Here is a 22971-nt window from a genome sequence, read left to right on the forward strand (position 1 = left end):
GCGCCGGGCGGCGGCTCGGGCACAGGGAGACGTGCGGGCAGAACCGAGCCAGAGTCCCCCTTCCCTGTCTGCACACCGACAGCTGCCGCTGCCCCCCCTAAAACTCTTGTGAGGACGCGTATGGGTAATTCAGGGTCTTCCTGCGTTTCATTCCACTCCAAAGGAGGGGCAAAGGCAGCCTAGGTGCAGTCTTTTTCGTAGATGGAAAAATACATCATATCGACTCCAAACAGCAACGCTGAATAGTACCAGTTCTTGTCAGACTCGGTTTTATTTTTAATGTTTTCATACTACAGCCTTAAAACATCTTTAATATCAGCTACAAAGTTTCCAGCATTTTGCACGAAGGGCCTGGTGCTTCCCCCACTTTCTGAATTGCATGGGAGAATATTTCTCTTTCGGAAGCTGGAGGTGGGGGCTTTAGAATTAAAAAGTCGCATTCCAATTTCAAGCATTCCACGAAGTGAACAGTTTGCAAATACTTAGCACCATTTCCTGGTGACAACCAAAGACTTAAGTTCTGGCTTCTCCCCACCATCCCAGAGCAGAACATACTGTCCTCAGCAGTCCTCTGTTGTGTCACAGGGTGTCTGATCTGCATTGCTCAAGAGAAAATTAACCACAGCAAGAGGGTGAAATTTGGAGTTGAGTTGACAAACTTATTTGTTTTGAAAATTAGGACTTATACCTAAAACTACTACTGAAAGCCAAATGGAAACTGGCGGGACTTGAACAGATCTTGGAACTGGGGAATAACCTTTATGAATAACGATATTTTCCAAACCCCACATTTTTCAGTTATTCTGACAATTACAAGTGTAGCAGGAAAATGTAAAAAGATGAGTCTAAATGATGTTCCCTGCACATGAAACATTAAGATTAAAAAGTTTCAATTAATAAACTTTTTTTAAAACAACAAAGAAAAGTGTAAGTCAAATAAAGGATTCCACATTACCCTCAAGAAGGTTTAACAGCTAACAGGAAAAATAACTGATTTGTTTCCTTTTCTTTTTAATGAAGCTAGTTCCACAAAAATCCATGATTTAGCCTACACTCATAGCATGTAAATGCCAACAAGTTTTGTTTTAGGACTGAGGTTTATTAATTTACAAGATTCCTCAGTAGCAACCCTAGTGCCAAGCAAATATAGCCAAGACAAAATACAGGTGGTGTAGCTACACAAATGCTTTAGATTACCAAGTATATCATGGGGGTATAAAAAACAAAACCCACACTTTAATATGGTCAAATTGGGTTTTTTTGATCACCACTTTGAATTTTAATTCTTTTATTTATTAAAAAGGGAAATTCCCAGGAAGAGTCATTTGGAAGCATCTTGCATTTACTAGCTGAAACTTACAAAAATTACACAGAAACAAAATTAAAGTGAATTGACTTAAATGCCTTCGTTTTTTTCTCAGAAGGTACAAAAATGAACAGTTTTAAATAATCTGAAAATTAGACCAAAAAAAACCCCATCACTCAAGTAAAAGCTTCTTCAAACAGAAAGGCTCACCATGTGTCAGCCCTGGTGGAAAAACTTCAAGTTCCTTATTTTGCTGTAAGAAACCTCAGATTTTGCCAATTACCTTAAAGTTATATATCTTAAGAGCTTGTCCAGAACAAACTATATATATATTGTTTGCTCAAGTCACTTGAGCCAGAAAGGAATAATTACATGATTTTCAATTACCACGACCATTGCCTGAATTGGAATTTTCAACAGTAAATGTAAAGCTAGACATTTCTGTCCAATCCTCAGGAATTTTTTTATTGAAAATCCCTCACTAAGGAAACAACTTGAGTTTATGGGCATTTTTATTTGGTTGTTTTATGTTAATATTCCACAAGATATGAATTTCATTTTTAATACTTAAACCAATACTTAAAAACTAATTTGAAATTCATTTGTTCTCCAATGCAGTTTTCACTTTGTAATTTCACTGTGCTCTCATTTTTTTTATTTGTCTCTCAAAATACAAACATCAAACCAACCCAAATAGTACTGAAGTTATTCTTGAAGTTATTCTTGTTCTTTCTAAGAAGACAATCTTAAAAAAAAAAAAAATAGCCCATGCTGTGCAAAAAATTACATTCAACACATACCATAGCCCCAAAAAGTTAAACTATTGACTTGACTGGGGTACACAGCAATCTTCTGCTTCTGAATGTCAAGGCTCGATGTATAAACAACAAATGCACATTCAAATCTTGCCCCACTTGTTTCTTTTCATAGAGAGCAAGAATAAAACCACACAAGTGATATTTCCTTATTTCCACAGCTGGGAATTGAACATTTTGCAGGCTGCAGAGACCAAGGCAGTAGAAAATGCCAGAGGTCCTGCTGCTCCTGAACAGGGCAGAGGACCCACAGCCTCTTTCACACTCTTGACTTGACAGCACAGCCCAAGGTAAATTCAGCACCTGTTTTGGCATTACAGCTCAGCTCAGAGCCAGTCTGTTGTGCTCAGCCTCAGAGACACAAGCAGAGCAGCAATCCATACCTTCCAAGGACTGCGGTTTTTAACTGAAGCAGACAGATGATGCCTTAGGGACCAGAATAAGCAACCCAATTCAGATACCTGTTTTGATTCCAGTCTTTTCTTTGTGATTAGATTAACTGATGAAGATCACTTACATCTATTTAGTATCTATTTACTTATGCTACACACTGGCTACATAAGTCAAATTTCTGCCACCCTCTAAGTATCAAGATCTGTAAAGGATTTTGTCTTTGTCTGAAGCTTACCTAGACCTATTAAATAAACAAGTGTTCAAAGAGCCCCCAAAACATTTAATTTGCACATTATCATAACTTCTGCTGCTGCCTTAATTTTCCTTAGTTGTGTCAGCATAACCTTGTAGACCCAATCTTGTAGCTTAGCTCTTTTGTGCCAGTGTGTCTCATCTGGTTTTACTCCCTGATTTGTCACTTCTTTAAATCATTTAACTTGCCTTGTCTTCCATAGATTCATCAATCTTCTATAAATTATATGGTTTGTACTATGCACCAATCTCATTATGAAAATATTTTTTCAAAACATTCAGCTGATCAGTACATAGCAAAAAGATAATCTGTGCATTCCTATTGCCAGAATAGCTTAGGATCTAAATGTCAGTCTGTTTTTTCCACTTGAAGGAAAAAAAAAACCCTGGGTCTAACTGATTATAAAGAAAATAATGTTTCTATGTGTATATGCTTCTATCTTCTGTGTATTTATCTCCAACTTTCAGATTTGTATTTGTAGATTAAATGTTTCTTGTCATTATAACCTAAAAGAAAAGCCCAGAATAAAAAATTAACATACTTTGGTTTTCTAATGGTCCCCAGGAAACAGATTCTGGCTGCTACACTTGTAAAATGCAAAGTCCTACATTTGGGACAGTACTTTTGACTGGATGATCAAAGGACAGCCTTGGAGAGAAGGACCAAAGGGTCCTGGTGGACAGTAAGTTGAAGGCAGCAGAGCACGCTTGCAGTGACAACAGCTAACAAATAACAGGCTGTGCTGGCAGGAGCATGGGCAGCAGGACAAGAAAACCAATTACTTCCCTCTGTTCAGCACCTAGTTCACATCTGGAGTAGTGCATCCAGTTTTGGGCACTCAGTACAAGACACAGTAGAGCAGGTCAAGCAGAAGGCCACTGAGATGGTTGGAGGGTGAGAGGGAATACAAGAAACAGCTGAGGGAGCTGGGTTTATTTGGCCTGGAGAAGAAGGAGATACAATTGCTGTTTTCAGCTGCTAAGTGGGGGTTAGGACATGGAGCCAGGCTCTCCTTGGTGGTGTGCAGTCAAAGGACAAGAGGCACATTTTGCAGCAGGGGAAAGTCCTACAAGGCACAAGGGGAAAAGGGAGAAAAACTGTTTCCATGAGAGCAGTCAGTCAAGCCCTGGAAAAAGCTGTTCAGAGTTGTATAATTTCCATTCTGGGAGATGTTCAAGGCCTAGCTCAACCTGTCTCACAAGTCAGCCCTGCTTTGATCAGAGGACTAAACTAAGAGACCTTTAGAGATCCCCTCCAATCTAGAACATCCTACAATTCAATGTAGCACCCAGAAAATGAAAGCAGCACTTTGCACGTGGAAGTCCTTTAAGTGCTCCAAACAAATAGTAATAATACCTTTTATCAGGCTAATAGTATACTACCCTCAGTGTACAGTAAGTATAGCTAACACCAGGATTAAAATCCACACACTGTAGGGTATTATGCCATAATCCACCTTTCCTCAGCTGTTACACTCCAGACCTCTTCACTGCCTTCCCTGCCAAATCCCTGGATAACCTCTCAACTGCTCCATGCTCTTGACTTCTGGTTTTCTCTAGTCCAGCCTCAATGGCCCTTGAGCCCTCCCAATCCTGCCTTCTCCCTCCTTTGATTAGCAGGCATCACATCACACATTTCATCTGGCTCCTATAAAGTAACAGCAGTAACAGCACTTCCAGGCATCAGCTGCCTCAACTCATCTTTCGCTTCCTCTTGCATTTGACAAAATACCTTGTCAGGATTTCAGAAAGTCAGTCATTTGCAAGTTACCAGTCAGTTCTCAAGTCTACTTTCCAATCTTAGAGACTGAAATCTAACAAACCAAGCAAATTCAGTCTTTTTAAGTTCCATGCTTTTAACATGGGAAAAATTTTGCCAGAAACTGTATGCCTGAGCTAAGGCAGCACATTGAAAGAGAGGAGAAAAAACCTCCCATTCCAAAAAAAAACAGCAAAACAAAATGCTTTTGTGATTAGTTGCAGGGTTTTTTTTCTTGAAAAACATGTATGAGGACCTCAATCACAGAAACAATACCAAAGCTTTTGATATATGGAAACTCGCATACAATTTTCTTGAATCAGTGATATTTTTAAAAAATATTTTCTGTATTTTACAGCTTAAAAATCTCCATCACAAATATTTGCAAAAGGTATTCTAAGCAAATATAAATTTACTTCAGGTAATACCTCAGTATAAAAAATACTTTGTTAGATTTAGTACTTCCCTGAATTCAAGCTCATCCTGATGTAGAATTACAAGGAAGACTGTAAAATAGAAGACTTAATTTTCAGAAATACCAATCAAAATAAAGACAGGGAGCTGTGTCTAAGTGTAGGATCTGCTTACACTCATTTTCACATCAAAAAGCTATCATACTGCATTTATCATAAATGAATCTGAAAATTTTCTCCTCATGAAATATCAGATCCAAGTGTTGACTGGAATCTACACATTTATCACACAATTCTTTTGGGAAGTCTGCCATAAGTGCCTGTGCAACTCTAGGAACAGGTAAGAACAAACAGCAAATATGAACCTTCTCCCACTGCTCAATTCCCTGAAATAGATCTTGAGCTTTTGCTTTTTTTCCTTTTCCAATTTGTCACATGACCAAGAATATTTTCAGAATTACTTTTGCACGCAAGTGTAGTTTTCTGCCAGGGTACATGAAAATATCCAGGTAACAACAGTGGTGCTATGTACAGACCTCAGGACCTAAAGACACCTTCTTATCACTCCAACAATCTCAGGGTATGCTACGGGGTTTTTTGATGCCGATATGTCTTTCATATTTGCATCAACCCAAAAGTATAAAAATACTGAATGTCTTAAATGTAGCATTAATATCAAAGCAAAACTGCTCTGCTCAGTAAACTTTGGAAGCTCAAAATAGTTATATTTTTTGAAAACATTTCTTAATAAAGAAAACCTTAAAAGTTCCTCGATGTTTCAAGTTGGGGTTTTCCCTAGTGTCTCCTGATATGCAATGAATCTTCTCAAATTCATCTTCACATTATCAAGAACACACAGTTGATCTGTACTATATTGTCCTTTTCCTTCTTTTCGCATCTGTAAAACCAAAAGAACACACGGTTTACTAATGGAGAAGTTTTTCCTATTAGATCACCTCAAGTTTTGTAATTCTGTATATAGGTGTTCTATCAAGATATGCTACCCATGGCTTGTGAGAACTCCAAGGTGTTCCCCTGTGCACATGGGGAGCTTAACATTTCTGCAAGTCAATTTACTGTAATACATTGCTGCCTGAAACTAGACTAATGGTACATTATTTCAGCCAAAAATCTGAGGCACTTCTTCTCTGTGGCTTCTTATATGGAATACCTCGCACATTTACCCTAACAATTGAAGTACCTGTGTTTACAGTGCTTAGCTTTTAGACTATGAAAGTCACTCCTCAGGCTGCATCTGACCAAAGAAACATGTGGAAGATCATTCCCTGTTTAAGTCTAGGATGTACCTAAAATCACAGCTTAGAATGCCAGTCTTGCTATTCTTGACAATACAGGATACATGAACTGTTTCAATTAACCAAGAATGAAATAAAAACATCCAACTGCAACTAGAAGTTAAAAACCAAGATGTCAATGTAACTTCAGAAAGGACTTTTCTCCCACCTCCAGAGACATCTGCAGGATTTTTTGTACAACTGTTTCAGAACAATACAGTGATTTGGACATCAGTAATACTGATGGTGTAATGCACATGTTGCAATGCAGGTGCTGCACTGTTACCTTGACACTTCCATGAACTCTAAGGTAAGTGTATTTGCTTTCCTCTAAAGTTGAGTATCAGAAAATCAAACACTTTTTTTCTGTCACCTTATAAATTATCTCTTCCAGGAGCCAAAAACTCAACCTTTAACCCACATTGTGTGCTGAGACCTTGAGCTGGCTGCCCTTGATGCCTACCCTCATTCTAAACACTGGCTGAAATTCCTTCAGTGTTGGAAGCAGTTTGATCTGTAACGCTGCATTTTCTGCTTCTTTACCATCTGCAAATACATCAAAAAGTGCATCCAAGGCTTCCCCTGCTACCACAAGAGATGATTCCTTCATGGCAACCTCAAGAAGAAATTTTCCAATCATCTGTAATGAGAAAGAAGAATTGATTTTTCCAGAATGCTAAAGAAAATTGAAAGAAACATCGAAATTATTTTAAGCTTGCAATGCAAAGTTTGCTTTTCACCTTTAGTGTTTCAGCTGTATCTTGCCCTTTTGCCAGGACACTGCCAGAAATTCCAAGGATGCTCACCACATTCACTCTAACACTGGCATTGCTGCTTTGAATACCAGCTTCACATAAAGCCAAGAGCTGCTCAGGAGTCATACACTGGCCAGCGAGGGGAAAGAAAGGGAAGAAGGAAGACAGACACAGTTACATTTTCAAAATTTTGGAAATTCTGAAATATGACATTTAGACACTGTACTTTTACAGATCACAGGCAAATTCTTCACAGAAAAACAGAGTCCTAGATTATGGAAACTATATGATTTCTAAAATTGTAATTATCAAAAAATATCAATTCCTTTTCAACTTGTTTCTTCCAGAACATAACCAAGGCTGACACGAAGTTGAAGGAAAAGTTCTGAGATTCTCACAAATTTATCTAGCTCAATAGCTACTTCCAACTCATTGCAACTTACAGTATAGAAGCCCCATTTTCAGGTGAAGGCCAGAAAGGACTAGCAGACTATCTAGCATTGTATAACAAATCATTATGCTTCATTCCTGTATTCAACTCACTAATTCATATCCAACCAAAATTCATGGACCACCAGCTTCAACTAGCTGACATCAGGAAATACAGAATCCACATTTCTAGGTGCTAATTTTCCAAATATTTGTCATTATAACTATCTTCTAAAATACCTGTGGCTTATTGCTATTCTGGTTTTGAAATAGCTTTCATCTGTTCACATGTTGAGAAGGAGATATATTAAAAAAAAAAAATCCTGTAAGGTCCACGAGAAACACAGTTAATGCTATTAAATCTGTTCTTCCAGTTTCACAACTGCTGAAATTTTGGACTAAATTTATATTGTTTTGTTTCGAAAATTTTCCAGCCCAATCTCACAGGAATTTGAACCTACCAGAGCATTTGAGTTTGAAAGCTTTTACCTGGGAGATGTTCTTTGATGCCATTGTTTGTAGGAGAGCCCTCAAAGCACTGGTTACAGCTTCCAGGAATTCTGTGTCTGTAGGGAGTTCTGTCAAAGAACAGAACCCAGAGCCAGAAGATAAACAGCAATATGAGGGACACAGGAAGCAAAGAAATACAAATTCCTTAATTGTTCCTCCAGGTACAAGCACAACAGGAAAAGCTAGATTTTCCAAGACTGGTCTCTGTAGGTTGTAACCATAGTGATTTGTTCAAATTCAGCACTGACTGCATCTAGAGGTTACAACACAGCTGGGCCTCCTTTGCAGGCACATCCCTGGTTGAGAGACTTGTGTGACCTAATGGACAGTGCCAGCCACTTTCCCCAGCACAGCAGCTGGAAACTGCTATCACATGGAGGCCATGATACAGGAACTGAGAAAACTACAGAAGCTGATGGCATACTTTACCTCCTTTCTTCTGCCTTCTTAAGCAAGCTTTTCAGACACCCAGAACACTGGACTCTTTCCAATTCATATAAAGAGCATGTTTTCTGGTGGTTTAATAACATTTCAGGAATGTATGACTCAAACACTGCATTATTCTTGTTTAACTACAAACTCATCAGTAGCAGCCATCACCTTCAATCTATGTTCTGCATTTCCTGAGGCTTTTCATTCTCCTCTAATGTGTTTATTTTCTGGACCACTCCAGATGCAGAACTTCTTGATTTATGTGCATCTCCTACCTTCTCATGTAAATAATCAGATCTTTATCAGATCTTTTACTCTGTAAACCACAGAATTCCTTCTAACCACATGTTGGTATGTTATCAGCTCTATCTGGCAGTTTTCATTACACAGTATTTAAACATTAAAAAAAACAGGCCTGTGCCATTAAATTAATTTTAGCATTCTTATGTGTCTTCAGATAACTTCTCCAGCTTCATCTGAGAACAAAGCATAACATGTAGACCCAAAATCTTGGAAGTCCTCTCTTCAAGCACGAGACATTTTGTGTGAATTTTGCTGTATGTTTTCATAGGTATTTTCATTTCTGTGTTTTAGTTTTCCACGCACTGCACTCTCAGTAATAAGGTTCCCACAGACTGACCACATGTCTTTAAAGACACTGAGAATAAAGCATGTTTTGCAGGCAGATGCATTTTCAAGCACTAATGCAGTGTCATTTTATACACCACAGCAGAGCACTACATAAGCTACATCTGTGGCTACAAATGGAGACACTTGAAGGGAAGGAAACTGAGCTTCTTGAGCTTCTGAGAGATGAGAAATGACAAAGCCACACATATGCCAGACTTCAACAAAACTGTCTTAGGGAAAACGTTTTCTGACAGTTTGGAGAATTGGCAGCTTTTCCAGGTTCTAAGAATATCTCTTTATTTTTTGAAAACCCATCACCACTCACCTTAAAACAGAGATTATCAGAATAGTCTGAAGGAAACAGCCTGTCAGCGACCCACATCCTCACTTTGGAAACAGGTGGAGTTTTTTTAAAACTTTTTTTTCTTTCTTTTTTTTTTTTTTTTTTTTTTGCAATTTTGGTTCAGCTTCTCTCATGTCAGTAACAGAGAGATCATAGCATAAATGATCCAGCAGGATTTTGGAAATGATGCTGCTCTCATGTATAGGACCACAGCAGCTGGAAATGCTACCTGCTGTACAGATGATCCAACACTGTATTAGCAGATGTATGGGGAAACCTTCACAGTATGTCTATGAAATAATTCATCCTGGAGGAACTACAGTGAAGACATCCTAGTGTTTACCAGGATGTATCACAGAATCTGTGAGGCTGAGAAAGACCTCAGAGGTCAGTCCAACCTGTGACCAATCACTGCCGTGTCAACCAGACCCTGGCACTTAGTGCCACATCCTGTCTGTCCTTGAACATCTCCAGGGATGGTGACTCCACAGTCTCCCTGAGCAGCCCATTCCAATGTCTAAATACAGATCTAATATGTATTATAAATGTGTGTGTGTGTGTGTGTGTATATGTATATGTATACATATATATATGTATATGTGTATGTGTATGTATATGTATATAATATTCTAAAATAGTATTTTTAGAATTATGTTTATTACCTTGAAATTGAACCACAACCAGAACAGGAAGCTGAGCAGCTTTACCATTTAGTTGTAACAACTTTGCTCACTTTCTTATTACAAATATAATTCCAATAAAGCTAGGCCACCATAAACATAAAGCACACCCTGGGGACAAGGTGACTGCTCTCTTATCTACTGTAATAAGCACGGACACTCTTGAGATTTTTGCACCAACTGCTTCTGCCACAATTTGGTAAGATTACTACAAAAAAATTATGTGAAAGACTATGCTAGACAGGTTTTGTTTTCACATCTCTTTAGGCTAGCTAGGACATTTAAAAAGAAAATGTCCCATCTTCTTCACGTCTGTCTCATTGCTGAAAAACTGTTATTACCACAAATAAGATCTAGCAAACAGTTCTGGTCTCCCAACAAGGCAGTTTTAATCTGCTAAAGAGACTTCCTGCATAGACCCAAACGTGAAGCAGATTCTTGCATTACAAGCAGACTTGCTCAAGGTGCAGCTTGGATAAACACATCTTAAAGGATACACTGTTATGTCAGTACATTGGCAACATTCTGTGTCCTCATTTGAAGGACCAGTGGGACAAAATCAGTAATAAACAGCATTGGAACGTAACATCCATGGCTACCTTTTATTTAGATTATCAGCAAAGGAGGCCAGCAAGTCCCCTTCACTAAACATCTTACCTTTTTTAGAAAAGGTCAGCTGTGAGAGATGCTGTGCAAGGGACTGAAGTGCTGAAGCTCCCCCAAGACAATCCACATCTGACACCAACAAAATGCTCTGAAGACATGTTAAAGCTCTACACTGCACGGTATTCAGTCTGAAACAAACAAAAACCACACTTATCAGGTACTTTTGAAAACACCTGTTGAAATATAAAGAGGAATCTTGAAATTAATAAGGCTGTGGCTCCAGTGTGAATTTCACAAAAACATTTGTATCTCTTTATTCAAAACCATACATCAGATCTGCCAGTTTCCACATCTTAAGAGCAGCCCAAAGATGGACAATCCTTCTAAGGGTTCTAAAACAACAGAATATACATGAAAAATAGTAAGAGAGACAATGAAATGCCTACTTTTTAATTAATGGTTTCCAAGACGGATTGTGCATACAGATGTCTAGAGCAACAGTGTTCGGAAAAGCAGTTTTTTCAAGAATCTGAGGAGGGGAAAAAGAAAGGTTTAGCAATAAAGCTCTTTTTTCCTTTTTTTTTTTTTTTTAATTGTTACAGTGTGTTCAGAGGGAAGGCTGAAATTTTAGCTTAATGTCAAACAGATACTTCAAACTATGCATTTCAAAGTTTTCCAGATAGCAAATATCTCACCTGCTAAAAATGCCAGAATTTTCCTCTATCACTTAAATGGTGCAATTACACACTGGGTTTAGCATAGCATATTTTAAGTGTTCAACTGTACTAACAACAGGTGATTTTCTAGGTTTCTGCTATTCCTTCTTATTTAGCTCTTTCTTCTTATAGATTCTGCTACAGGATTTTCAGATAGCTACAAGTCTGGAAGACCTTGCCATGAAACTGTGACTATTAAGTACAAAAAGCCTTCAAACTTTCCACCTCACACCTCAATGTCTTAGCTCAGAATTCTACAATGCTGCTGAACTAGCACAGTAACTGATTCAAATAAAAAGCTTCACCTTTACAATCCCAAATAAAAATGAGCAAAACAACTCTGAAACAAAAACATCCAATGTCCTGTCAGTGCCAAATACTGTATTTCAGACACTTTCTATAAAACAGGGAGAGGAACTTGCACTTTTTCAGCACTGACTGTTGCCAGTCATTAATGTTACTTCCACCTCATTTAGCTAATACAGAAATCTGGCTGCCACACTTCAGCCAAGTTTGCTTTTTTTTTGCAGTTAATCTTTTTCATGTCCAAATCAAGGAATAACAACCTTTGCATTTTGGGGGAAAAAAAAATTTAAAAAGCCCTACCAGTTTTCTGAAACACATGACTCTTCTATTCTCACTTATATGAGGAAATTATTTAGGTAGTGCAATGAGGCACCACCACCTCTAGGCCAAAAAAGTGAGGCCAAACTCATTTAAATAAATACTCCCTTCCTCCAGGTAGATTGGGATAATTTGTTTGCCTAACCTGGGATACAAAGCAGGAACAAGGGAAAGACCATGTGTTGGAAACAGTATGGAAGACAATACCTTCTTTGGTATGAGGTTGTTCAGAAATGCTGCGTTAACCTCATCAGAGAGGCACAAGGGTGACAGCAGCAGCCCACTCCCCTCATTGTAAGAGTTCTCCATGAACAAGTCACTCTCATCACTGCTGGAGAGTTCTTCCCACTCATCATCAGAGGGATCTGAGAACACAAGACAGACTTGTAAATGAAGCAGCCCTCATGCAACAGGTATCCTACTTCTCAACTGAAACCGGCTCCCCCAAACTTCTTGGCTCAGGAATCTTTAAGCTCTTGGGATATAACAAACTCACAATCCAAGTGCCATTAAGCCACAGTTTTAAATATTAAAAATATTTTATACTCACTGAGACCCAAATATTCTTACAAGTGAAGTTCTTCATATGTAGTCATGTTAATCACTAATATTAATGATGCGTTGTTTAAAAATATTAAAAAAAGTATAAAAGAAATATTTCATAAAGATTTACTAAGATTTTAACTTGGATTGCACCACTTCACTTTCTGAGGTTGATTCAAGCATGCAAATGCACCAGTTTAACTTAACTTGTCTACTAACTGCAGTCAGTTTAAGGCAATTGTTTCCTCTGGCAATACTGAAGCCACAGACAGATGTCCTCTGCCTGGGCAGTAACTGGGCTGGATGAAGATGTTACTGTCTCCACAGCAAGGTTAGTTAAAACGAAATGATGACAGCAAAGAAAGCCAAATAATCTCTGATAGTCATTTCAGGCAACACATTTCACATAAATTACACTATGCCATACTTACATGACTTACTCTACTAGCAGATCTTTAAGGGCAGATATGGTGAGAGGAGTCGAAGTCCTATTACCAAGAGGCTACAGTGTGAATAATCTGTCCATAGCTGAAGGGGGACTTGGGCTGGCAAGCTCAAACTAAACTCATCCTAATTTATATTTAAACTTATGTATCTACATCCACTGAGTTCACTCACATTTAGTTGAAGTTTCTTTAAATGTGGTTACATTTTAACTAGTGTTTACCCAAGTCCTAAGTCTACAGGTTAGACTGATACTTCTTTCCAACACATGAAAGCTCTGCGTACATAGGTCAGGATATTTAACTATTGTGACAAAAAAAAAATCATATTGACCCCCAAGTAATTTTGTTTGACAACACAGATTCTCATGAGATGTAGGTCCTGTAGTAACTACAGGAACAGCCATGCACTTCTGTGGAAAATACAGCAAGGAAGATCCAAATGAACGCATTTCACTTGTGCTGCACAAATTCAAGAATTTATTTGAAGGCGATGGTTAAGGTTTTTCTGATGTAAAGTAACTCATCAAGGTGTGTAAACCTGACCACATAGGCATCTTATGGCAATATCCAATTAATTCTACAGCCATAATGTGCTGGTGTTATTAGCCTTTGCATGAGAAAATGGTTGTCTTTCATGCTTTACCAAAACATGGCAGCAAGAAACATGTAAACAAAGCAGAAACATCCCCCTTTCAGGCTCTTGCCTCTTCTAAACAATTCCTTTTGCATCTTTATAAAACAAAGAAAGCAAAAAAATCTCTTGAAAACTAATTGATAACAACAGAAGCTGACAATGCAATTCAGCAATAACAAAGAAATTACAAATTACAGTGCCTGACCAGGCCAGAACAGGAACTGGGATCTAGAACACTGGCCCATAACTATGATCGGGTCTCTTGAAATGTTCTGGGAAACACAGAGGCATTTCTAGCAGCAATCCCATTTTACCTAGCACTGGTAATCCAAGAACTACAGACTGGACAGCAATGCTGGAGTCTCTTGGCTTCTTGCCCAGGTGCCCATCAAAGAGGAGCACCCTGCTTCTTCCAACCACTGGCCAGTGCTCAGTAAAACACATCCCTCACCAGCCTGGTTATTCCTCTCTGTTCTGCTGCAAGCTGAGTGGTTTTATGAACTCAGCATAATGGCTAAAGCTATTTTAGCCCTCAAATAATTTGAAAATTAAATGAACAGCTGCCTCTGGATTCCTTTTAATTTCTAGAGACTGTCTGCCCATGAATGGGTAAAGTACTGTAGCGAAATACAACAGAATCAATCTTACATTACACTGAGTGAATGGCAGAATATGCAGCTTATCCACAAGAGATTTTCCAATTAAAGGGGAAAGCTTATGAATTACAGCTCATTAGATGAGAAAGGCAGTTATGAAAGGAGCTTCATACACTAGGTGCAGAATTTCCTTGTGCTGTAAGAGAAAAAAAAGTCACCATTGGGAATAACTGGGTATTACTGTGGATTTTATTAGAACCTGAAAGTTTTACTCAGTTACTTTCTACACAATTACTCCTGCAACAGGCTAAAACTACAATAGCAGTCAAGGTCTTCAGGTTTTGGAGGGTTTAGGGAATTAGTTTTGTTTGTTCGTTGGCTTTTTAAAATAGAACTTGATAATCTATTGTTTGGTTTCCTAAAGATTAGGAGAAAAGCTATCAAAACAGAGCTTCAGAGTTCATAAAAGATACAGAATACCTATATCCTACTCCCCAGCTAATAACTGCTCCTCTTCCTCCTCCTCCTCCTCAAGGCTCATAAAGGCAGAACCTTAGAAGCTGAGATCTACACAGTTGTCAGAGTTGCATGCAAAAGCTGTCCCTACTCCTAATTTTGCAATACTTGTAGTATCAAAACTAAATCAAAGCAACAAGATTTATCTGCCTTAAAAAAATTGATGCCCCCATGCTGCAATCAGATTCACACACACCTTACATCAAAATAACAGTCAGACCACACCCTAACTGAACAAAGGTTTTGCTGTAACACTTTAGGAGATACCTCTTTGCTGTCAGTGCTTTTTTGTTTGTTCTTAAATGCTGGCACATTGCAGTATCATCCAAAAAAACCCCAGACATTAAGCAACATAAGTCACTTAAATTAAGAAAAAACATTTAAATTAGCAATGGAAATGACAACCTACTTTACCCCTAGATGACAATATCAGGGACAATATGACCATGGGTGTTTGCCCTTAAGAACCCAGATGACCAAACATCCAACTAAACATGACCTATTCAGAAACAAAATACACCACAACACTTGCAAGGAACGAGACTCCTACAAACCTTCACTGCAGCACATATTAACAATGATTTCCAGAGCAGTCTGCTGAGCCGTCAGTAAAGCTGTCACTTCTTTCAGTTCCCACTTATCAGACTAAAAAATTAAAAACACGAACCAAATTTGATTTTGGAAGACAACATTTAAATGCCATTTAAAGTATCCAAGCTGTCAGTTAAAAATACAGTCCAGCCATTTCCTCTTCTCAGTCTACACCCAAACTTGAAAAAAAAAAAACCCAAAACACAAACCCATGCAGTGTTATCTACCATCTTTATGTTGGACATTCCAGAGAAAATTTTATTCTCAAAGAATGCCACTTGCACTAAAGTTGTCCAAAAGCCAGTGAGCCACACTTACTGGAAGTAAATCTGAAACGTCATTTTCTCTTCTGAGTTTTCCCTTTGGTATTTCTTCCATGTTATCATCTTCACTCAAAACACAATTTTCTGAAGTATCAATCATGCTTTCCTCAGTTTCTGCTTCCACATCAAGTTTTAACCTGTTTTTTTCAGCTTCATTCATACGAATAATTGTTTCACCAGCATCTATTGCCAGTGATTCTGAAAATATCTTCAGGATTGCATTAACTGTGCTTCCCAAGCTGCCTGGTGGAATGGTATCCTTTATATTCCAGATAGTGCCTACATATGAAGTAACAAAATTATATAAATTATTAATGTGCTCAATTTCCAGCTCTGTAATAGCCACTTTGTAAGGACACAGCCTCTGCTACTAAAAATGCTCCGTGTTTATATTTGCTATAAATGTTCAAGTCTTTTCTCTAGAGGTTTAATTTTTTTTTTGTATAACATTTCATATACTCATCTATAATAATTGTTATCCCCACATCTTAAGCTCAAGTAAATTTCAGCATATAAATATTTACAGAATATTTATGTGGAGTAACCCTGTTGTCACTCCGTACCTGAGATAACAAATCCACATGTGAGAATAATTTTCTAAGGAGTCTCAAAATTAATTTCTTACAGTCCAGTATCAAAACCCATCATGGTTAAGCATTTGAGGTAACAAGAATTCAAGGTAGAGAATATGAGGTAGAAAAATCTACAGCTAGTAAAATCAAAACAACTCCTATTCCACTTATGATTGACTCATTTAACCGTTAAAAACTAAATGAGCAGTTAAAGTGGGCTATCACACTGAGCAGGGGCTAAATTCAGAATCAAGTATTGAAGCCAGCTTTTTAAAACTAGTTGCAAATATCTACTTGTATTTCCAAAAGATATAACCTCACAAACCATCTGTACAGGCCTTGACAATCAGATGCTCAGACCACAGCAGAGAAGACTGAGCCTTCTGACCTTCCCAGCCTTCTTTACCTGCTGTCTTGGGTTGCAATGCAAGATGTAACCAAAAGTAAGTATTCTATTACCAGCTGTTAAAACCAGCTGGGGCAGTGTTCTTTACCTTTTCCACCACCCATCCTCCCACTAGAGGGAAATCTTCTGTTCATGGGCCATTGGTCTCACTGCAGGACTGATAAAATTACATCATCCCATTGGGAGATGCTCCATCCATGGGGAGGAGCCAAGCATTCCTACCTGGATATAATCTGAAACTTGGAACACCACAGGCAGCCTTTGTCCTCTGCATTCCCACAGGAGGACCAGACTGTTCTACACCACCACTGGACCTTCAGAGGAAAACTACACCCTTCTACAGGATCACTGCCTCAACAGAACCATGTCTGTCACTCCAGGAGAACTGCAGCCACCACTTAATGGGACTGCTACCAACACCCTGACCAACAGTGTCAGGCTGTACTCTGGCTCTGTCAGTGTGGGTTTTTGTACCACTGCATTTTTATTTTGATTTTCCTAGTAAAGAACTGTTATTCCTATTCCCATATCTTTGCCTGAGAGCCCCTTGATTTCAAGATTATAATAATTTGGGGGGGGGTGTTACAGTTTTCCATTTCAAGGGAGGTTTCTGCCTTCCCTAGAAGACACCTGTCTTTCAAAGCCAAGACCCCCTACCATTCTCCCCATCTCAAAGGAATGAACCCCCTTAAGCAGTGTACCTGCTATCAGTGTTCTCAGAAGGATGTGCTTCATGGTGCTCTCTGGACACAACATCACTGTTTCCAGTATTTGTTGTGCAGAAGCATTAAATGAAGAAAGAAGTTCTGGATTATCTTCTGTCACTGCCTGCAAGCAGTTTGCTGCAGAAAACAACAAGAGCAAACATAATTAACAAACCCAGTAGTAGCTTTTGCTCTGCTAATGAGAAAGCATTATCTTCCTGAAAGCTGGAGTAATGAAATGCTGACACAAGAAAAATTTCATGTAGCCTCATGTTGTAATGGACTGACACTGTCCTTCACAAGCTGTGTTTTAGACTAAAAGACATTCTGTAACAAGCCCATACATAAAACAGGTGATGGCAATACCACATCAATCATGGAATTGGTTGTATTAATTTCAGCTACTCAAAATTAAATTTATCCATTGTATACTGACAATGGACAACATAAAAAAAGCTGGAAACACACACACCTGTACAACCATTATGAAACTATAATAACACTAGTAAAACCAGATTGAAAGTGATTGGAATTGTTTGGGGTTTTCTTAGAAGGACTATCTTCTCTGCTCAACAAATTACCCTCCATTACCAAAATATGAAAACAAATGAAAAAACAGCCTCCCTCTAAAGCCCTCTTCCCATTAAGTTTTTCTTCCCATGTAACCACCAATAAGCCATTCTCTTTTGGACTGAAAGCAAGCACAACATATGTCAACTTATTTATTGTGTGCTATTCAGAAATGAATTTAAAGTCTTATACTCAAAGTATAAGTACTCAAAGTATAGTGCAAAGTTAAGCAATGCTAAAGTGGGTCCATTATACAATGAATGTAATATCAGAGTTACTACATTCATATAGTAAATTTAATAAAAAGTGTCTTTAAACCCTTATCTTTTCTTTTTCTCACTTACCTACTGAAATAGCCAGATCCACATTTGTAGCAAATTTCTTCATGTAATGTAACACAGCCTCCAGACATCCTTCTTTATTGAATATGTATAGGGCAGTATTGTTGCATTCACTAATGAATGGAAAAGATCAGTCAAACATTTTTCCAGAAAAAAAAAGTACTCTAGCAACATCTTAAGCACCCTATACTTGTTATTACTCACATTTTGAAAAGATACCTAAGAACTATGCAATATTCAAAGAGCTATCCTTCATTATTGAGGCTATGATCAACTCTGTAAAAGATACTGAAAGAGAAGCTGCAAAATCCTGGACACTTCTGGGGAAAGCTGGCTTGTGCCAGCTGCTTCTTCACACAGTATTTGGAGTTTATTTGGGAGCCTACCTACAGGCTCCTGCTGGAGTGTGGAAGGCAGCTCAGAGCTGTGGGCTGCAAGCCAGCCCAGGGCTTCCTGCAGCCACAGGAGACTTCACCTACAAACCCACTGCCAGCAGAGTGGGCTGCTGCCTCTCTCAGTACTCACTCACTCCACACAATGACTGCTCTTACCATTCAGAAATGCATGTTTGTTTTCATTATCTAATAGTGGGATTTGTATTTCTTCAAGTTCTCACAGCTACTCTCTCTTTTAAATTGATATGTTGATACAAGACTAAGTGAAACTAAAAAAAAAAAGCACAGGAGCTAACTAGCTACAAGGGTCTTCAAAAATTAAATTTTGAAAATATTATGTCTCAGCATCAATGCCAGCCCTAAATTTATCAGTATCAAACATAGCAACAAAATGAGCAGGTCACATTCATTGCCACAAAGTTCAAAATACAGAAGTGATTTACATCACACTTAATGATTATGCTTCCTGTTCTCAAGCACTGAGTGCAAAGCAAAAAACCATAATGAACACACAACATTGCTGAGTCAGAGTTACAAAGGGTCATGTATTCTGTGCAAGATGCTGAATGAGGAGTTTATCTACTGTCCCAATCCCTAAAAAAATAAATATCCCAGTTTAGAAATAAGGCCTCAAGCCAGCAGCCATATCACACAGACAGGCATACAGGCAGTTCCACTGAGGCACTGTACAGTGCTAAACAAAATCCTGTATGTAAAGTGTATAATGTGAGAAAAAATTAAGAGAAACAACACAAAGTTCAAGGAGAACTTTTGGCACAGATTTGCATCACTTCAATGTTTACAGTCATTTCTGTATTAATAGTGTTGCCACTTCTCTTCCTTCACCTGGTCTTTCCAATTTAAACTACTAAGAGAACAATTTACATTATTTTCTCACATAATAAGTGAATTTTTATCAGTGTCTCAGTAACTAAGGAATAGTTGCTCAAAATAGTTAATATTAATTTTTGGGATGATCTGCAGAGAGAGGAAATGTTATAAAACCTCCTCATATTCCCATAGCACTGATTAGAATTTCATTTTCTCCATTTCTTGTATCATGATGTGGATCTACAGGAAATACATGCAAGAAGCCACAACCCAAACTATAAAACCAACTGACAAAAAATGTTCAGAAAACAGGATCAGAACCCAGGATAAAGAACCAATAGAAAAAGAATTTGTTACTCTTCTAAAACTAATGACCAACTGAGCACTTTTAGAATCCTTCACGTAAAAAAAAATTAATCTATACTAGAAGATAAACTTTTATTTCAGATGAGATGAGAGCTCATCACTATTATAGCAAGATACATGTAGGAGCAACACAATCAGAATGAATCCATCTTCCCATGCCACGACAGTAATTTCTTTTTTGCATCAATTACCATGCTCCTTTTCAGGAACAATTTAATTTAGTTAAAATGCCAGTGTTTACACAGTACTTACCATATATTCCACAGCAAATTAATAGCCTCATTGGCTATGTCTTCAATATAATTTTTGTTCATCCCTCTGCATTTCTGTGGAGACAGCTGGTTCACATCCAGTCCAGTGCTGCACTACAAGCAAACAAAAGAACTGGGGTTGGGAAACAATCAAGCCACAACAAGAAGCAAAACTTTAAAGTATTATCAGCACTGAGTGGAGAGATCCTCTCATGAAGTGTTTATTACCAGAACATCTGACTGTTTTCCTTTTTTTATGAAAATTTGAATAAGTGATAAATTTTCTCTTGTAGAAAGACTCTTACAGTACTTGCTTTGCAGTTACTCCTTAGAAGCACTTTCTAATTAAAAAAAAATGCTTGGGAATTTTAGAATCTGAAGTGCTGTTTCTTGCTAATAGTCTGTATGCAGCTGTCAACAGCTGTTTCTAACCACAAAGATTAACTCAGCTAATACTTTACTGTGCTTTATAGTAATGCTATTACTCATATTTTAAAATGGGGAAGAAACATGCAGAAAATGATACTATTGCTCAAGGCTGCTCAAACACGGATAGCAGGTAAGAGAAATCAATGCAATAAATGAAAGACCTAGATTCTCACTGACGGAATAAACTTATCTTAATTGACATTACAGACCCAAAATCTCCAAACCTTTCACTCAAAAAATCATCCTTGGCACCAAAACTCACCATGGACACAAGTTAGCTGGCCAGGAGCCAGAAGGCAGTGACTAGAAATCTCTGGGATAACTTTTGTATCACTAAACCTATCAAAATGTTCTTTTAAAAGAGCTTTCAAGTATCTTATTGGAATAATAGGTAAAAAATAGAACTGTTTTTGTATATGGGACAATTCAATGCCTAGATCAGGTTTAAAATCAAAATAAAAATAAACACACCTCTTTCAGAAGTGCAACCAGGGGTGTCATGATGTCAGATGTCACCATGTCATCACAGACATCAAATCCTCCACAAGCACTCAGATTTCTGGGGAAAACAAAAAAAAATAATGCTTTGGATGAGACACAATACTTTCCAAGAATGTTTAAAAAAACCATGCCTTTGATACTCTTCTCTGAAGGTTATGGTACTTTTTGTTTTCAAGTCAATTTGTCTAAAGAATAGCTTTAGTCTTCTACCTCATGCAAAAGAGTAACTTTGGTATTAGAAAAAAAAAAGTGATTTTCATTTATTCATCAAGCATAATTAGAAAGTTTATCTGTACTAAAACATCATGGCACAAAAAGCCATACAAACTGCACTCAAATTCTTTTTCCTCATAAAGCCATACATTTCTAGCATAAAGCCTGCTCCAGACATTAAAGTCTCACAGAACAAGAAAAGCCACTCTCTCACAGACTTTAGCCGATGTGGGCATAGTTCCTCAGACCAGAATTAAAGCAAGAGAAGCTGACACTCAAGTTCACAGCTGTCACCAGCAGAACCTCAGTTTCCCCCCCAGGATCCCCTCATTCTACCTGTGCAGTACCAAGAGCTTACCTGAGAGCACCTGCAGCTGTTTCCCGAACACCCAAACTGTGATCCATCAGCAAGGGCCCCAAACAGCGCACCACATCCCTCTGCACAAAGGCTGGGATAACATGCTTCTGCTGCAACAGCTTGGAAATACTGGCACAGGCATACTCCCTCACTTCAGCACTTGGATGCTGCAGCTGCAGAGACACAGACAGGGCACATCACAGTGAGGGAAAACGGAGCTGGAAGGTTTTACGGAGCGAAAAGATTGATCAGGGACAGCACTGTAGCTCCCGTTTTACTGCTCCTGAATGGAAGCAGGAGCTTTTAACTTCCATGAAAGTATATAAATCCTTGCCTGGGTAATGTGTGTTAACTTTATGATTAGATAAGTGCTATTGGGGATATTTGACAAGACAGCCATATTCCAGACACAGATTTGACACTAGCTGGCACTGGTGAGACCTCAATTACCGTGTATTAAAAAAAAGGACTGAAGTAGGGGGGAAAAATATCATCCATGAAGTATAACAGACATAACACATGCCACCATAAAGAAAAGCTGAAGAAACATTAAAAAAAATAAGAATTATAGCCTTTAAATTAAAAGCATCTGCATAACAGCAGAAAACAACTATTCCCTACATTCCCCAAGACAACGTTGACTTGTGCTGTAGGAGTTTTAGGTGAGATACAATAATTACAGATTGCAAAAATAATAACACAGTAGAAGTGTATATCCTGTAAGGCCACAGAGTTTGTTGAAAACCTAGCAGATAAACATCTGCTGAACAGAAGAATGGTAACATCAGATTCTGCCTCCATTGAAAAAGATGCCTCAGCTCGTCCTCACCTGTGCCTTTATTTTATCTCTCTTGCCCTCTCTATCCCTTTTCAGCATTTTCTATCCGTTATTCCTTATGTGTGGCTCTGGCCACCTGTAGAAGTCTCCGGTCGGGCAGACCGAACGGCAGCCCCCGCAGGGACGAGGGGCACGGAGCTCCCCCGCCCCACCGCAGCAGCGCGCTCGGGAGCGCGGGCGGTGCCGGTGCCGCCCCGCCCGGCCGTGACGCCGGGGGAGCGACGCGGCGGCGGGAGGGGAGGGGAAGGGAAGGGAGCCCCGCGCCGCCGCTCGGCTCCTTCCCACCGGGGGCGGGCCCGCACCCGGCCCTCGCCCGGCGCCGCCGCGGGGGAAGCCGAGGCCTCGCCCCCCACGCCCGGTCCCGCAGCCCCCGCCGCTCCCGCTGTCCGGAGCGGGGCTCGCGCCCGCCCGTCCCCGCCCGCACCTTCTCCAGCAGCTCCGCCGCCGCCTCCTCCTCGGGGCCGCGCTCGCCGCCGCGCTGCTGCGCGGGCCCGGCGGGGGCTGCGGGCGCCCTGCGGAACCGCCGCGCCCGGCTCTTGCCCATGGCTGCGCTCGGCGCCGGCGCGCCCACGTGTGCGGCCCCGCGCAG

At 39.2% G+C, this 22971-nt stretch overlaps 1 protein-coding gene across 1 annotated transcript; it reads right to left on the reverse strand.

Annotated features, from left to right (window-relative positions):
- Positions 1–252: 252 nt before the first annotated feature.
- On the reverse strand, positions 253–22947 carry HEATR3 (HEAT repeat containing 3). Its single transcript, XM_015640083.1, has 15 exons — positions 22807–22947; positions 21545–21717; positions 20944–21031; positions 20045–20157; positions 18204–18313; positions 17287–17427; positions 15603–15886; positions 15248–15338; positions 12166–12323; positions 11065–11147; positions 10670–10806; positions 7907–7995; positions 6974–7117; positions 6697–6873; positions 253–5836 (listed from the first exon to the last, which is right to left on the reverse strand). Exons 1-15 carry the CDS (start codon positions 22924–22926, stop codon positions 5717–5719), a joined length of 2028 nt encoding a protein of 675 aa, XP_015495569.1. The 5' UTR covers positions 22927–22947; the 3' UTR covers positions 253–5716.
- Positions 22948–22971: the final 24 nt, after the last annotated feature.

Source organism: Parus major, chromosome 11 (assembly GCF_001522545.3).
Source record: "Parus major isolate Abel chromosome 11, Parus_major1.1, whole genome shotgun sequence".
NCBI classification, from domain to species: Eukaryota; Metazoa; Chordata; class Aves; order Passeriformes; family Paridae; genus Parus; species Parus major.

Bases quoted from the DNA above. Each gene is read 5' to 3' on its own strand.
- HEATR3 (XM_015640083.1), bottom strand. From the start codon at position 22,926: ATGGGCAAGAGCCGGGCGCGGCGGTTCCGCAGGGCGCCCGCAGCCCCC. The intron at 18,314-20,044 runs GTAAGTACTGTG...TCCATTCATTAG, and splicing joins AATTTGCTGTGGAATATATG to TGAATGCAACAATACTGCCC. The intron at 7,118-7,906 runs GTAAAAGCTTTC...CTCGCTGGCCAG, and splicing joins CATCAAAGAACATCTCCCAG to TGTATGACTCCTGAGCAGCT.